The sequence below is a fragment of the Penicillium concentricum genome (genome assembly GCF_028827145.1).
Source record: "Penicillium concentricum strain IBT 3081 chromosome Unknown utg000001l_segment0_segment0, whole genome shotgun sequence".
In the NCBI taxonomy this organism is placed as follows: Eukaryota; Fungi; Ascomycota; class Eurotiomycetes; order Eurotiales; family Aspergillaceae; genus Penicillium; species Penicillium concentricum.
The window spans coordinates 2492932-2510073 of record NW_026622754.1 but is presented as its reverse complement, the minus strand read 5'-3'; the positions used below and the strand labels follow the sequence as shown (position 1 = coordinate 2510073).

General features: G+C 47.7%; 5 protein-coding genes across 5 annotated transcripts; 1 reads left to right on the top strand and 4 right to left on the bottom strand.

Annotated features, from left to right (window-relative positions):
* Window positions 1–2312: 2312 nt before the first annotated feature.
* Window positions 2313–7105, top strand: abcB (uncharacterized protein; the record flags this gene model as incomplete). Its single annotated transcript, XM_056718673.1, has 5 exons — window positions 2313–2540; window positions 2660–3197; window positions 3258–6297; window positions 6353–6727; window positions 6871–7105. The coding sequence occupies 5 exons, from the start codon at window positions 2313–2315 to the stop codon at window positions 7103–7105; spliced, it is 4416 nt and encodes a 1471-aa protein (XP_056582808.1).
* An 881-nt stretch (window positions 7106–7986) lies between these two features.
* N7517_000942 (uncharacterized protein) lies at window positions 7987–8502 on the bottom strand (the record flags this gene model as incomplete). Its single annotated transcript, XM_056718672.1, has 2 exons — window positions 7987–8201; window positions 8337–8502. 2 exons carry the CDS (start codon window positions 8500–8502, stop codon window positions 7987–7989), a joined length of 381 nt encoding a protein of 126 aa, XP_056582807.1.
* Window positions 8503–9314: 812 nt separating this feature from the next.
* Window positions 9315–9917, bottom strand: N7517_000941 (uncharacterized protein; the record flags this gene model as incomplete). Its single annotated transcript, XM_056718671.1, has 1 exon — window positions 9315–9917. One exon carries the CDS (start codon window positions 9915–9917, stop codon window positions 9315–9317), a length of 603 nt encoding a protein of 200 aa, XP_056582806.1.
* Window positions 9918–10881: 964 nt separating this feature from the next.
* N7517_000940 (nucleoporin Nup120/160) lies at window positions 10882–14987 on the bottom strand (the record flags this gene model as incomplete). Its single annotated transcript, XM_056718670.1, has 3 exons — window positions 10882–12083; window positions 12140–14281; window positions 14348–14987. 3 exons carry the CDS (start codon window positions 14985–14987, stop codon window positions 10882–10884), a joined length of 3984 nt encoding a protein of 1327 aa, XP_056582805.1.
* A 367-nt stretch (window positions 14988–15354) lies between these two features.
* N7517_000939 (recombinase RAD51) lies at window positions 15355–16645 on the bottom strand (the record flags this gene model as incomplete). The annotated part of the gene is made up of 4 exons (XM_056718669.1): window positions 15355–16166; window positions 16239–16306; window positions 16419–16498; window positions 16571–16645. The coding sequence occupies 4 exons, from the start codon at window positions 16643–16645 to the stop codon at window positions 15355–15357; spliced, it is 1035 nt and encodes a 344-aa protein (XP_056582804.1).
* Between the last annotated feature and the right edge of the window lie 497 nt (window positions 16646–17142).

Sequence of the window (17142 nt, the reverse complement as noted above, 5' to 3'; positions counted from 1 at the left end):
TACAAGGATCGGAGGAATACTCGGTTTAAAGTCAGGCTATTGAATCTTATAATTCAAGAATGAAATTCGGGATAGAAATCTAAGTACGGAGTACATCACGTAATATAATGCGTAACTTGATGTGTAGGACAGAAGTAAGCCACTAGCGATCGCTACTGCAAGGGTCATCAAGGGATGCGGGCGTAACCGAATCCCGCGACCTGTCGACTTGGCGTGTATTTTTATATTCATAAGAAATAGAGGTCTAATATAGGTCTAAAATAAATCAAATCAAAAAGGGGAATGAATCATTCCCTCCGATCGGCTTGTATATACAACGTATCCGGTTGCGTCAAAAACATGGACTCATGTAGTTGTATGTGCTTTGCATGAGAAGATCTTTGCTTTTTTTTCCCTTCACGTTTTCCTTTCCTTTCTTTTTTTTTTTTTCCTGTCGCTCTCGTATAAGCCTAACGACCTGGAACGTACATTTGTGTTCACGCTATTCTCACTAGTCAAGACACGAAAGCCAACACGTAGACTGTACACCAATAGAGATAGAGGATTGCCCGGAAGATCCACACGGCAAAGGCGGAAATTAGGAAAATCCTGAAGAGCTAAAAGCTAAACGGACTAGTTGGCACTTATGACGGGCTAGCCCTAGCTCCCGTTCGGCGTTACGAACTCAACAATGGGGACATCGGGTTTAATCTCATTGTCACTAGATATATCACTTTATGTCTTGGAGCCCCAAAGTTAAAGGGGAAAAATCATGCGCCAAATATGTGGATATATATGTTGTAGAGTACGAATGGAAAATGTCTCTCTGCAGGAATATTTGGAATCGACTGCACATGTGAGCACTGATGTACATCAGTGGAGAGTAGTATCATGCCCAGGATTTGCCACGCTGACAAGATGAGGGGAAAGTAAAACAAAAGCCTGACCCTGGTCAGTTCGGTATCTCGGGGACAGCTTGCTCGTCAGGCACGTACAGATCCCGACTCATGCACATTGGTTCAACGCCACGCGAACTACCACGTCTTGGAATATGCACATTTCAAATTAGTCAGGCTGAGTTGAAATCAGGAATATCGATGACAGCCGAAACTCCGAAATGATTGAATGTGGGCCAAACTACTGTAGTTTAGGTAAAAAAGAACGATTGGCCCGGATGGATCGAATCCCTACCGCCACTACCGAGAAGAAGTAAAAAAAAAAAAAAAAAAAAACGCCATTACAGGAGGCGTTTGTTGATTACTTGATTTTGAAGGATTATGATTGTGACGAGAATTCGCAAAAACCGGTTGGAATCTATATCTCACTATATTTTTCTCCGAATGGAGAACCTCGAACCTCCAAGCGAGTTTCTACACCGTCTGATTTCAGTTCTTTCGGTCAAGCAAAGTTTGATATATATATATTGTAGCTTTACATGAAAGTGAAAATAAGAATGCAAGTAGATTAAATTAAATTAAAAATTAATAACAACAAAGAGTATTCCAAGCCCAAAGCGGCAGATCTGCCATACAGATCGAGGCTTTTTTTCACCCTCACATGAGCGCACTGATCTTCTTTACCCTAACTCGACACGGGACTTGACCATTCGCCATTGCAATTCATAGGTCATTGCACTCTAATAATTTCATTTCTGCAAGGTAACACAACTCCCTCGTGTTGCTCGGGCTTTACTCAAGGATTCCTTGCTTCCGGTAAATAGATCTACTGCCAATGGTATCCCCCACATCTTCAAGGGGGAAGCGGAAATAAAGCTATCCGCAATTTGCCTGGATCAAGACCAATATCGATGAGTGAAGTGGAGTGTGATTTAGAGACTAATCTCCCGAGGTCTTATACTTCAAAAAAAGAAAAGAAAAGAAACCCCAAAAATAACACGAAAAAGAAAAAGAAACCCCAAAATAGATGCAGCTGAATGGATCCATACACACCTAGCCCGAGTCTAGATGAGCTCACAGGGCATTGCTAGTAATTACATTGTAAGATGGTTGCATCAAGTGTTGTATTCATGTCCACTTTGATGCAGCCCATCACTAAGTTCGGGGTCGCAGTTCTCCTAGATGTAGTGAACTCCTGCCTAGAGGGATACGGATCTGATCTAGCCCTATACGTACCTTTTGTTATGATCTACTACACTAAGTCTGACTGTTCTTATGTCACTTTCTGATCTATCCGATCTAGACCAAAAAGCGGCAAGTTCCCCAAGTCATGCACGTTCTCATCATACACTCTTTTGAATTCTAATTCCCCGTGTCGCTCGTTCTGTAGTCTCTCTTCTCTTCAACCATCCTCTGCCAGGTGGTTCAAGGTTAGATATGACATCCTCTCGCTATTCAGGGCCTTTGTGCCGCGATCTAGATAATACTCTACGTATCGATGCTGGATCATGTCGGGGAGGATTCGACTTTTCTCTTTTGTTCGAGGAAACTATCCTCCAGATTTTACCTATTCTATTAATGTTAATCATTATTCCTGTTCGTCTGTGGCATCTTTCGCAAAGACGAATCAAAGTTGTGGGATCATGGTTGGTCCTCATCAAGCTTGTAAGTGGACATTGTTGCTCTGCTTTGGTTTCTGCAGTTCTCATGCAAGCCCCCGTGGCCCCCGATCTTTGAAATTGGTTCAATTTTGGAACACCGTCTAATGACCAATTTCTATATAGGCAGCTTGGTTAGCACTATTGGGTCTTCAAATTGCACAAACAGCCTTATGGGCAATTCCGGCAGCCTACAGCACCAAGGCATCAGTTCCGGCCAATGTGATTCTCACAATCGGCGTACTCGCACTCGTTCTGCTTTCATATGCAGAGCACACGCGCTCTGTGCGACCCTCCTTCATTTTGAACTCCTACCTCTTCTGCAGCTTGCTTTTCGATGTCGCTCATTCCAGAACATTATGGCTTCGCAGTGTGGACACCTTCAATAACATACTTGCCATTATTGCTACGGCAGCGGTGGGTGTCAAAGTGGTTCTGTTTGTGCTCGAGGCTGTGGAGAAGAGACATATTCTAAAGTCGGAATATGAGGGTTACCCCCCAGAAGCGACTGCAGGTTTCTATAACCAGGCTGTATTTTGGTGGCTGAACCCACTGTTCAAGATCGGCTTCACCGGCGTCCTGCGCGTAGAAGATCTCTTTACATTGGATAAAGAACTGAGCTCTGAGCGCTTACTAGCTCGCTTTGATCAGAAATGGAGCAAAGGTAATTACCTGTTCTCGACTATATGCGAGTTTTTTTGTCTTTTTGCTAATATTTATTCAGTGACAACCAAATCCCCCAACACCCTCCAATGGGAGTCATTGAAAGCAGTCAAGTGGCCTCTACTTGCAGGTGTCCCTGCCAGAGCTTGCGTTGTGGCATTCAACTTTTGCCAGCCTTTGCTTCTGGAGCGATCGCTCTCTTTCTTCAATTCGCCCGTCAATGAGGGTACACAAAACATTGGATATGGACTCATTGGCGCCTATGTCTTGGTTTACGGCGGACTGGCCGTTTCAATGGGCCAGTATCAGCATCTCACCTACCGCGGGATTACCATGGTTCGTGGTGTCCTTGTCACCATGCTATACAAGAAAGCCAGCTGTTTGGGCCTTGGGGAAACTGATCCCGCCAACTCGCTCACTTTGATGAGTGCAGATGTCGAGCGCATTACACAAGGATGGCAAACCATTCATGAAATCTGGGCAAACTCGGTTGAGATTGCTTTGGCTATCTACCTACTCAAGATTCAGCTTGGAATCTCCTGTGTTGTCCCTGTCTGCGTCGCTGTGTTCGCTTTGGTTGGATGTCTAGTCGGAATGTCCTTTGTGGTTGCACGACAAGCCCAGTGGCTGGAAGCTATCGAGAAGCGCATTACCTCTACTTCCGGGATGCTTGGTTCAATCAAGGGAGTCAAGATGCTTGGCTTACAGAATTCCTTCATGAAGTTCGTCCACGGTCTTCGGATCAGCGAGCTGGATATCTCCAAGAAGTTCCGTACCCTTCTGGTTTACAACATGGCGTTCGCCTGGTTGACTCGCGTTTTTGCCCCGATCTTTACTTTCGGTGTTTATGTCGGTATCTCCAGCGAACCTTTGAGCGTCTCTCGGGCTTTCACATCTTTGTCTCTGTTCTCGCTGTTGGCAGATCCTCTCATGACCTTGGTGATGGCACTTATGTCTTTCGCTGGTGCTGTCGGTTCTTTCCAGCGCATTCAACAGTTCTTGGATAAAGAGGATCACGCCGATCGCAGGAGCAGCTCCTCACAGACCTTGTTCCTCGATGATCTCACTGAAAAGCGAGCACTCTCCAAGGCTAACGACCTTGACCTGTCATCCATCAACTCGGATTCTGTCGAGTCGCTCAAGCGCACTAGTGCTATGTCTTCTGCAAACGCTGTGGTTGTCCAAGGTGGAAGCTTTGGATGGGAAGCCGACAAGGATCCAATTCTCAACGATATTACCATCACCATCCCTCAAGGCAGCTTCACTGTTATCATTGGACCGTCTGGATGCGGCAAGTCTACTTTGCTCAAGGCTCTTCTTGGAGAGATCCCCTGTTCCGATGGCAAGGTTGCCCTCGCATCTTCCAGCGTTGCATACTGTGATCAAACGCCGTGGCACATGAATGGCACTATCAAAGACAGCATCGTTGCGATGTCTGACTATGATCCTCAATGGTATGGCTCTGTGATCCGGGCTTGCGCTCTGGAAGAAGACCTCGCACAGTTCCCTCGTGGGGATGCTGCTGTTATCGGAAGCAAAGGTATCGCCCTCAGTGGCGGTCAAAGCCAGCGTATTGCCCTTGCACGAGCAGTCTATGCCCGGAGAAAGATCATGATTCTCGATGATGCTCTTAGCGGTCTGGATGCTACCACGGAAAATCACATTTTCCACAGCCTTCTCGGGCCCAGAGGACTTCTGAAGGAGATTGAATCTTCAGTTCTCATCACTTCATCCTCTGTCAAACGCCTTCCCTACTCCGATCACATCATTGTCTTGGAGACAGGTGGTCGGATTTCCGAACAGGGAAGCTTTGCTTCTCTGAACAAGACTGGTGGATACGTGTCAAGCTTTGGACTCGGGTTGCCTGATTGGGAGTACAAGCCTAAGCGGTTCTCCGACTCCCCCAGTTACAGCAGCTTCGACCCTATCCAAAAAGAAAATGAACTTTCGATCGAGGAGCCAGAGCATCACGACCGCGGTGGCGATCTCGGAATCTACACATACTACATCAACACCATCGGATGGCTCCCTGCAATTATCTTCATGGTCGCAATGGCTGGTTTCGTGTTCTGCATCTCATTCCCCAGCATCTGGGTGAAATGGTGGGCTCAATCCGACACCGCACATCACAAGCAGGAGATCGGCCACTATCTCGGCATCTACGTGATGCTTGGCTGTATAGCCATGCTCTCACTGATTCTCGGCTCCTGGCAAATGATCATCACCATGGTCCCAAAGTCTGGCGAGAGCTTCCACCGCAAGCTGCTGACCACTGTCCTCGCCGCTCCGATGCTGTTCTTTTCCACCACCGACAGCGGTTCAATCCTCAACCGGTTCAGTCAAGACTTGCAACTCATTGACATGGAGCTTCCTGTTGCCGCTATCAACACTGTTGTTACCTTCTTCCTCTGTCTAGCACAGATGGCTCTTATTGGAGTCTCATCTAAATACGCAGCTATCTCCTTCCCGATTGTGCTTGGTATCTTGTTCCTGATTCAGAAGATGTACCTCCGCACTTCGCGCCAGCTCCGTTACCTGGATATCGAAGCCAAGGCTCCGCTGTACTCGCACTTCACCGACTGTCTTCAAGGACTTGTGACTTTGCGGGCCTACGGGTGGCAACACGCCATGGAAAAGAAGAATATCGCTCTTCTGGACCACTCGCAACGACCCTTTTACTTCATGTTCGCTATCCAGCGCTGGCTCACCCTGTCGCTGGACATGGTTGTGGCTGGAATCGCTGTTCTTCTGATTGTGCTGGTCGTCGCCATGCGCGGATCAACTCTCAGTGCAGGCTACGTTGGTGTTGCTCTACTGAACGTTATTCAGTTCAGTCAGAGCATCAAGCTTCTAGTTACCTTCTGGACCAACTTGGAAACACATATCGGTTCCATCCAACGCATAAAGGACTTTACGTCAACTGTCGAGTCGGAAGACAAGCCTGGTGAAGACGAAGATGTGCCTCCCAACTGGCCCTCCAAGGGAGCAGTCACCTTCAACTCCATCTCTGCGGCTTACAGACCCTCCGACCCAGTTCTCAACAATGTCTCCCTCACTGTCGAGGCAGGCGAGAAAGTCGGTATCTGCGGACGCACCGGAAGGTAAGAAAACAATTTTCAATTCAATTTCTTACTCTATTCTAACAAAACCCAACAGTGGAAAAACCTCCATGATCATGAGCATCTTCCGAATGATCGAACTAACCAGCGGCACCATCACCGTGGACGGAGTTGACATCAGTCGACTCCCCCGACGAGAAATCCGCTCCCGCATCAACGGCGTATCACAAGACTCCCTCCTTTTCCAAGGCAGCGTCCGATTGAACGCCGACCCAACAGGCACCCGCACCGACCGAGACATCTTGGCAGCTCTCAAGAGCGTCCAGCTCCTCCCTGCAATCCAAGAAAAGGGCAATCTAGACACAGACGTCGACGAGATCCACCTGTCTCACGGCCAAAAACAACTCTTCTGCCTTGCGCGAGCCCTCCTTCGCCCAGGCAACATCTTAATTTTGGATGAAGCAACTAGCAAGTAAGTCAATTCTCCTCGCTTCGACTCCACTTTGTTTTTTTTCCCCTGCAGGACACTTCGGATAATTTCCTTTGACTTTTGCGATCTATACAATTCACCCCCTTGCTGGAAATTAAAAAAAACTAACCTGCTTTTCTTTTTAGCATCGATACCAAAACAGATGAAATTATGCAGCGCGTTATCAGAGAGAAATTCTGTAATCACACCATCATCGCCGTCGCGCATAAACTTGACACAATTCTTGACTTTGATCGGATCGTCGTTTTGGACGCTGGTCGCATTGTTGAGAATGGGGAGCCGTATGCGCTTCTTGCTGAGCCCAAGTCGCATTTCAGCAAGCTTTATGCAAGTGCCATGGCGACGGAGGACTCAGATTGATTTCTCTCTTGGTTTTTGGTTTTTTTGAAGTTTTTTGAAGTTTTTGGGGTCGGTTGTCTGATTGATTTTGCACCTGCACAGGTTGGAGCGTCTGGTTATTTTCTTTTGGCGTGACAATCTTCCACATTCCCTTTTTCGAGGTACATATCGACAACATACTGGTTTTTGGACCTCTACTGGTCGGAGTTATATATTGGTTTTTTTGTTCTTGTTACTTTGTTGTTCCGTGATGATTTTATGCCTTTCTTGACTCTCTTTCAATACTATTATAACTTTTTGGACTGACGCTATGCATAACTCCTATATTTTACTCTTTAATCTTGATCCATACGCTTTATCTTGATAATCTATAATTTCAATATCAATTCTGACTTTCAATAAGACTATGCATTAGTTTTTATTCATCTGCGCCATTCTCCACATATGGTCGAGGAGCAATATAACTTGCTATATTTATTTAGTATGATCAAATAATCATACAGATAATATATATAGTGAGCTTGGTTAGATTTATTTTTACTCTTCCGCAATTCATCTGGTATTGAAATATGTTGTTTGAACTATATAGTTCCTTGATATATATATCATAGAACTTAGATCCATTTCGAAAGTTGACCGCAATTCCTCGATAAAATCATTTTATTGAATTAATATTCGCCCAAGACTTGATCTCCATACGGAAACCCATGCGAGGTAGCTGTTATATATCTCTCGCCGGAGTTACAGTCTTCGACTAGTACCCCTGAGGTAGTGAGGTATTCAGCGTTAGTCGCAGAAGGTACGCCGGAGCTTAGCATCACTCCGGGACGTAGAATATCGTACTTGCTATTGTCAATGACATCGCGAGTCGGTTCTGTGACCAGGCAGGCGGGAAATTCCTCCTATTGTGGGCGTCCTACCTCATTCTCAAACAGATAGAAACAGTTGCAGCAGCCGACATCACAGGGGACTTTAGTAAGATCTGTTTCCTCGTCCTCTAGGACAATGACAAAGAACTTGCCCCAGTACTGAACGTCCGTAATGGAGATTTGATTTTCATTGAAGAAATCGAAGACCAACTTGAAGGCATCGTCAACTTTGGATTTGCACTTGTCGCCTTAGCACGAGATCTCCTTACTAATATATATTGATTAGTATATGATTCAAAAAAGTAGACTTGGTGACAACTCACTGATGGTAGCTTCGTCCAATGGAAAAAGGTGTTTTGAGGGCACAAAGAGGGGTGACTCACCCAAGCGGAGGACTTTATTTCCCGTAAACACCGCATCAGGCGATAAAATGCAGCTTTTGGTAGGGGATGATCGCTCTGGCGATGGTATGACCTTTCTTTTGCGAGTCACAGTGGGCGTATGAGGGGTCACAAGGAGCAGCTCTTTAATCTTGGATTTCATATCCATTTTGGTGCAACCTGGATAACAATAGTGAAGCAAAGAGATCAGTGAGAGTATGTAGATGGCAAGTGTAGATGTTCAGGGTGGAGCGCGCCAAGAGAATATGCTATCCAGTTGGTAGGGCGAAGAAGTTGATTGGTGCAGAGATATGGGGTGCGAATGTGAAACACGGGCGTTGAAGATGCGACAAAGCTTCAAGGCGTCCATAAACTGAAAGAAAGATAGATTTTAAGCTGTGTAGCCAGCCTGTAAAAGATATCTGAATGTATTAGAGAGAGAAGAAACTATCGAATAGATAACTGCCTAGGAGCAAACAGACAGAGGTCACATGACCTTTAAACAAGGCAGCACATACAACAGCAATAACGGGAGAAATGATCTAAAAAAAGTCTTTTGAAATCAAAAGGACTGTTGAAAGACAACTGAAAGAAATACTACAGAGACTGCAAAAAAACCCCCGATTCTCTGCCTTGACGGATATATTACATACATATTCTTCAAATTTGGCCCTCGCATTCAACCTAAGAGTCTCTTTACTGCACTAAAAGATATAAGCACAGCTACAAGCCACGTTTTTCCGATGGTTTGACATGCATAGCGATGTCTTGGGACTGCACAAACCCACCACATACCTAAATTCGATGGGCCTCTACAATCTATATTCGCTACAGCTAATTCTGCGAGGGATGCTGCATCTCGCAGTCTATGGGTAGTTGTCGAATGAAATCATCATTTATTATCGGTATCTTAGCAAGGAAACCCAGCTTGAACATCACGCAAGGACATTTACCATTATCAACAATTCAATATGAGAAACATCAAAGCAAAGCAGCGAGTGCAGCAGCAACCATAGGAGCAGCTGTGACAAAAGCAGCGGCAGGTCCAGCAGCGGCAGCACCAGGTGTTTCCGTTGCGGCGGGATCCGTGAACGACTTGACTCCTCCAGTGACGTCCAACTTGTAGTAGCTGCTAGTTGCCACTGAAGTGCTCGCCTTGGTAGAGGATGACGAGGCAGTACTACCACCTCTTAGGGTTCCACCCATGCTAACGCTCATAGTGCAGCTAGCGGATTCGGACCAGGATTTGAAAGAGCAGTCATATGTTTCGGTGACGGTAACATCGTAGCCGTCTGTGCCTGAGCTAGTGGCGACATATTGTGCGGCAAAGTTCACGGTCTCGGGACCTTGGGTAACTGTCCATGAAGTGGGAATATCGCAGACTGATTTGTCGACGCCTTCCACACATCCAACATGATATGTGGTGGCTTTGGCATTGATACCGGCAACGCTGGCGGCAACGCTGGTAACGCCGGGGAGGTTGTTAGCCCATGTGGGGGAGAAGATTCCAATGGTGGTGCTGGCATCTTTGGCTTGAGCACCGAGTGATGCTAGGAACGCAGCGGCGAAGATGGAGGTACGCATCTTGATGGTTTATGAAATTCAGGGGGAGGTGCAGGAGAGAAGAAATTAAAAGTTCACGGGGCAAACCATCCTTAAATCAAAACAAACGCTACTATGAGCCCTTCGCTTATCCGGCAACTCTGGAAGACTGAGCAAGGTTAGTGTAGACTAAGAGGGTACTAGTAAAATGTGCTAGAGCCTGAGTCATTTTAACCGATCCACCCATTGGACATTGAAATGGGGCTGAACGAGAATAGGACTAGTATTCGGATTTAGCGTTATAGCGGAGCAGAGAACCTCTTGGAGCACGGATCGCTGAAATTATACACGGGGGCCATTACGATGATATACCTTACCACCATTTTAGCGCAGAAATCTACTAAGGTATGTGAAAATTATGGAGTACACAAGAGGGCGCTATCACATCCTGGATTAGGTAAATAGGAGAAGAAATATCCAAAAAGACTATAACGGCCCCAATTCTCTGCCTTGATAGGTTCGAGATACACCTTCAAATTTACTCGCATTCGGGCTAAGAGTGGCTTTACTGCACTAAAAAGATATGACTGTACAGATTGAATCATAAGGGACGAAATACGCTGACTACATAGTCAAATTTAAAGTAGCAATGAAAGTTTGTATACTCCGTACAATATGCTCAATTACAAGCACATTTATTTGCTAAGACATCTAATTCGCACTTATTATAATCAACAGCCCTGGAAAGCCTTTATAGTGAAAGCAATGGAAGTTCCCGAGGTCAAGTCCCCGAAACCAAACCCATAGTATTTCTATCCATCGATATCAGAAAAAAAGTAAAACCTATTGTGCACCCCATCCGATTATGGACTACCCTAACAAAAAAATGAAAACACCCATGTCACCATACATTGGAACAAAAGCAGATCGAATTCGACGATAGCCATGGCAACCCCCAGGGCCGAAATGCAAAAGAGTCATAGATAAGTCCTCCGCAGAAGCCCAACTACAGAACCATCGTTTCATCATTATCCACATCCTTCACTTCATCAAGACCGAATTCCCAGTCACCACGCTCAATCCTGCTGACGCGGTCGAGCTCAGACTGGAATTCGCGACGCAGATGCTCGAGCGTGACGATGATACGACGCTTAAGTAAGTTATTCGTCGCAGGGACTTCGAAGGACACGATGCTGTTACGTCGTTCGATGGCGGAAGATTTGCTGCTTCCTCTGTGGTGGGTCGGTGCGAAAGCCACGGCATTCGATGATCGCCGCTTGCCTTCGAGTGGTGTGGGAGAGGCGGGGTCGACGTCCTCCATGGAGACGTTTCCGTCTTCGTCGGCTTGTGTGCTTGGACGGCTTTCGTGGGGAGGAACTGGGGCGGCACTGATTGGAGGTCCGTTCTCGACGAGGATGTATGCTTCGCTTTTGTCGACGCAAGCGAGGAGGTTGATTAGTGACAACAACTCGTGGCGAATTTCCTTGCTTTCGGCATCATCTTCCTCAACTGGTGACCGGGCTGCATCGTCCGCTTCCCTGCCTTTGAGAGTGAGGGTTGATGACGGGGCATCTCGTGCTTTGCGAAGGCGCTGAACGTTACGGTAGGCGATTTCGGCGGCGCCACGGTAGTCACTGCGGGCAATGCGATAGGCTTGGAGGATCCGGGTGTAGTCGGGGGTGGATGGGAAAATTTTGTTGTCCGCATCCAACCAGGAGACATTGGTGGTCTGTTTGCGGGTCAGGTGAACGAGGATCTCGTCAATGAAAGATGCGATGTTGGGCACGAGTGAGGTGGGGAACCGGAGGATCTGCTTGAGACCAGCAGTGCCGGGCCCGGAGACTGCCAGGATGGTGGAAATGAGTTCGGTGAGCTCGGTTCTTTGTAATTTGAGATCCTGCAGCCTAGCCAGAGCGGAGTATGCTTTGTCGAACTGGCAAGTCTTGAGGGCACCAGTGAACAGACGAGACAGCAGGTCGTCGCGTACAGTCGGGTATTCAGCGTCTTGCTCAGCCCAGATTTCAGAGTCGAGGGCCTGCAGCGCCAGGCTGGCAAAGTCCGCGACGTGAGAGTATGAGCGCACTTTCTCGAAGATTGAAAGGATGTGCTGGTAGTATTTCGCAAGACCGTTGTGGAAGCAGTCAACATCAAGGAGGTCTAAAAGCTCTGCTGACATGTCGGAAAGATTGCCCATTGGCTTGCCGCAAGCTGCAATTAGGTTAGCTGAGTTACATCAACACGAAAGATCACCAGGAGATACGTACAGAGGAGATAGGCTGCCTTCCGGAAGTAGATTGCTGCGGTATCGAATTCCGACATGGCCACATGCAAGCGACCCTTGACATACGTTGACCAGGAAGTACTTGCCTGGAAACGAAGGAAGTCCCATGCAAGATCGATGTTGTTCTTGGCGATCAGGTCACATTGGATGTGAGCCACTGCGTTTTGATAGTTCACCTCACCCTCGCGGGTAATCCAGGCCACGACATCTCTAATCCCCAAAGTCAATGTATAACTTTGTGGGGAGTCGATCGCTTGTTGGGGCTTGATATCGGTAACAAAGAGATCCTCCAGAATGCTTGCAGTTCGTTGACCGGTGGTCTTGGAGCTGTCCTTCAGTGAATATCTCTGCATCGGGTCGACACGGGGCTTGCTTGTGCTGTCGGGGCATTTGCGAACATTCGAGCTGAGCCAAGCCATCATCTCATATTCACGTAGGAGATCAACAAGCATTGAGAAAAGGTCAGACGCATCGAAGTCGGACTTGCTTGTTTGTTCCCATTCGCCATCCACGAATGTGACTAGGATTAGAAGATCGAAGAAGATTTGACGAGAGATAGAAATAGTCTCCTGCGCACCACTGACAAGAACTCGGGCGCCGAAACAGGTTGAAGCAAGTTCCGAGTCTTCTCCGCAGAAGTGAAGGGAGGCGGTTTGGATAATGGCAAGGAACGCATCCATGGACAAGCAATCGGTTCTCATGTGTTCACTCAGGGCCGCGTCTAGGCTGTCAAATGCTTTGTTGGAAATTTGATTGGCAAAGTCAGAGCGCTCTCGGAAGTTCTCCATGCGGTCCATGATCGACGAAGAAGGCTCAGAAAATATTTCGGCTTGAAGAGCGGCTCGGCACGCCCCTTCAAGCTCGGGGGAGAATCTTTTCCGGAAATCGGATGCCACTTTCAACAATCCAGAGGCTGTTTTGAAATCCGGGCCCAGCTCCCTTGAGACATTGCGATGCCTCCAGCGGTCCACCATTTTCGGCACTCCATCGGTGAGTTCGGCGCTGGAATTGTGCAAGAACAATTCGGTAATGCTGCATTCCCGCACCACAGCGCATGAGTCTGACAGAACGAGCCACGGCATATCGGTGTATGAATCGTAGGCGAGAGAAATGGGTTCGAATCGGCGTTTATTAAGGTCTTCCGCGACTTGCCAGAACTGACGCCACTTTGAATCTGTATCAGACGTATAACGGGAGTAGTCCATCTCATCGTCAGCAAATTTCCGAAGAGAGACTGCCGCTGCGATTGTAGAGCAGAGTCGTTCCGCCAAAGGCAAACTCTTTTTCAGGCCTCCAGATGAAGTCGATGAGAGCGGCTTGATGGCCTCCTGATAAACGGCCAGAGCAGTCTCAAGGACCTCCGGCAGATATCTGTTCGGCTGCAAGAGATACTGTAGCCATTTTTCAGTGGGATCCACTACATCATCCACGACCAGAGGTGGCGGCAATTCTTGTCGATGGGTTTCAAATGTTGTCGAGACCCAGTTGGAGGCCCAGTCCGTAACTAGAGTCTGGAGGTTGAAATGAAGGGTATAGAGTTGGTAAAGACCGTGGTTTCTCCAGAGCACCCACAACTCCATTCCCTTGCCTTCTTCCCGGGATTTGACCTGGAAATCAGCGATGTTCCAGAACATGTTACCCGTGGCATCGGGGTCCACAGGTCGGAAGACATCATCTGCGAAGAGTTCCTCAATAATGAGTTCGGATGTCAGGCCACCCTTGACAGCCCAAAACTTGAACTTGCCGTCCTCAAATGGCGAATATGTGACGACATAGAAGCGATGTCCACCATCCATAGCTCGCTCGGCGTTGAAGACGCGCATGAATGATGTCTCGGCAGGGTTCAGCGTGTATGGTACAAGATCCGGATCCTGAAGCGACCGGCCCAGCAGATCCTTTGTGGCCGCTAGCTTGTTCGTTGCGAGATTCCAAATCTTAAGAGTGTGGTTCAAACAAATCGCGAAGACGTATGTTTCGTCGGAGGTAGTGGCAATGGCATTTGCGACATGCAAATCGAGGTTGCGTCCGTCGTGTTTGATCGAGGAGGGCGCGTTCCATTTGACGAGGCCTCGAATCGAAGAGCCCCATGTTCGTTCGTCGAAGGTGAGAGGAGACCAGTGGGAACCTAATTTCAGAAAAGATTAATAAAACAAGTGTCGCGGAAGTGACAAGACCGAGAAAAACCACTCACCATCTTCGCCAGCTCTCCGGGTCAGTCGCAAAAGCGCGCCATTGTCGAGAGAGATGAACAACTCCAGGGGACTGCTCGCGTGCAGTCGATGGGGGTTGGAAAAGGCCAAGGGAGCAGGGAGGCACGTCTTGCACCAGTCCTTCACATTTTCATCGATTGAGGAGGTTCTGCGGAAGAATTCGGGGCGTAGAGACAAGGTGTGAAGGTGCTTAGAGGCGGTGATCACAAAGACGTTGATGATTTCGTGATCCTCGGAGTCGGATAACTCAACTCCAAAGGGAAGGATCTGCTCCTGGAAATCCAGTCGCAGGGTCACATTGTATTCGTAAACTTCCGTCCCACCCTTGGTCAGGTCCGCGCACTGGATCTCCAGCACTTTGTTGTCATTGATGACCCTCCACAAGAAGGTCCTCGGGTAAACTCTGCGCTTCCGGAAATAAACCTCACCCTGTGTCGCGAGGTGACGTCTGGCGAATTCATCTTCATCTTTGGCGATTGGGAGTTCCTGGTCGGAGGTGGATGAGATCGAAAAACGTGGACGACGGACCGCGGTGTCTTGAGTCGGAATCTGGATGTTGGCGACCGTGGTCGGCGAGTAGGGCCGAAGGTCGACCCTTGAGTCTTTGTAAATTTTCGCCATGATCGATTGACGTGTGTCAACTTAACACTCCATGGCCGGGGAAGTAGAAAGGTTGGAAGATCGAAGGGCGGGAAGCTGGAGCTCTCAAAAAACAGAAGTCTTGGCGCGATAGGCCTGAGATCGATGGCTCCCTCGACGTTTTACTCTTGTTTTACTCTATCGTATCTTATTGAACTATTTTCTTTTCAAAACTTCAGAATAAAAAGAAATTATGCTTTCTAAATTCGCTGCTATAAAAAAAAAGTTCCCCCTCAACGCTGAGATGCCAACGGGGCGCTTCTAACCCACATCAACAGCGATTGTAATGCTCATCAAGTCAATAACATCGTGTCGCAGAACAAAATAAGCGCAACCTTGAGAGGTCGACTCACTTATCTTCCAAATCCTTCTCACTGGGATCACCGATACCATTATCATTGATAGCGAAAAGGCAATCACTCTCTGGAAGACAAGGACTATCATAAATCTTGCAAATTCGAGTCTCACCACGGCCCTTCTTCAAACTGAGTCGAGTGGTACTGGCATGAGCGATGATATTACCACCAATAGGCTTCTTAGGATCCGGGTTAAACATAGCACTGGGGCCACCATCGACTTGAGCAACGACCTGGTTCGTGATCACGACCGCAATACCAAACTCATCTGCAAGACGTTGCAAGGTACGCATGAACTTGGCCAAATGGCTCTGCCGTGAGGCAAGCTCACCACGACCGTTGAAATCCGTTCGGTACAAAGATGTCGCCGAGTCAACCACCAGGAGAGAGAACCGCGTCTCACACATCATCTGAGATGCCTGGTTAAGCAACTGAAGTTGGTGGTCCGAATTGTATGCTCGAGCGTATGCCACATTATCAAGGACCTCCTCGCCAACAAGACCATATCTTTGCGCGACCGCAAGCAATCGCACCGGACGGAAAGTTCCCTCTGTATCGATGTAAAGGCACTTGCCCTCACCGCCGCCCATATCAAAAGGCAGCTGGCAGGTCACGGCGAGAGTGTGACAAATCTGACTCTTTCCCGTTCTGAACTCTCCGAAGATCTCCGTGATCGACCCCGTTTCAACACCGCCTCCGAGTAATGTATCAAGTCGCTTGGATCCAGTTGTGATCGAGATGAGCTCGCTTCTCCGGGCGTGCATTTCGGTTGCCGTGGTGAAACCCATAGGTACCAGTTTCGAAGCTAATCAGCACGTTCTCATTAGCGAACTGATCCCCAGTCAAGAGATGTAGTCTATGGCGGAAAAGGACTTACCTTCTACTAGGATCTTGGTGGCTTTTTGTTCCGAGATACCCTTGATCTGTTCCAACAACCGTTTGGGCCTAAAAGTTACAGTAGGTGTTAGCCATATTGAGATGAGTAGGGCAGTGCATATAGCAGATCTGCCGCCGGAGAAAAAAAGCCGCAATGATTGTGTAGACGATGGATACGTACGTGTAGGCGATCGACTCGACAGTGTTATACCCTGCATCCACGAACAACTTGATATCCCTAGCAGTCAAGCCAGCAACACCCTATCATAAAAAAAATCAGTATAAAAGTCCAACATTCTGCAGCGAAAGCAAATCGCGATTGCATTCACTCACGTCGAGCGCAGCAAGCGGGGTGGGGGCACCGGGGCCAGGAAGCCCACTCTCATCGAATTGCTCTTCTCCCTCCATTTTAGCAGTGATATCCCTCGTTTCTCAATTGCCTCTTTGGCAGGGTCTCTTGACTCGAAAGCACGGATGATGGATCCACTCAAAAATACGCGTTTGGGCGAGATGAGTACAGGGTCTCCGCGATCAGAATACCAAACAAAGCCACGGATCTCAAGTAATCAATTAACAACCAGGCCGTCTCTGATTTTGCAAAGTCTGCAAAGTCTGAATCGTCTGTTTGTGGCAAAAAAACTCAGGATGACTCCGAGTCAACAAATCGGACGCGTCAAATGGATCGCGAGATCACGTGGGTTGCTGCCTTGGGCCATTCCGGTTTTGGAGAACTGTTTCTCTTTCAAATGGAAGTGCATGGATCTACTTTGTTTTTCCTCAGAATTAAGTGGTCAGTATGGATTGCTGTACCTGGTGGATTGGATGCCAATTGTTCAATATGCAATAATAAAAGGTGTAAGAATACAAATCCTGTAATGAACTGCATGCTGAGACCCCATCTGTCC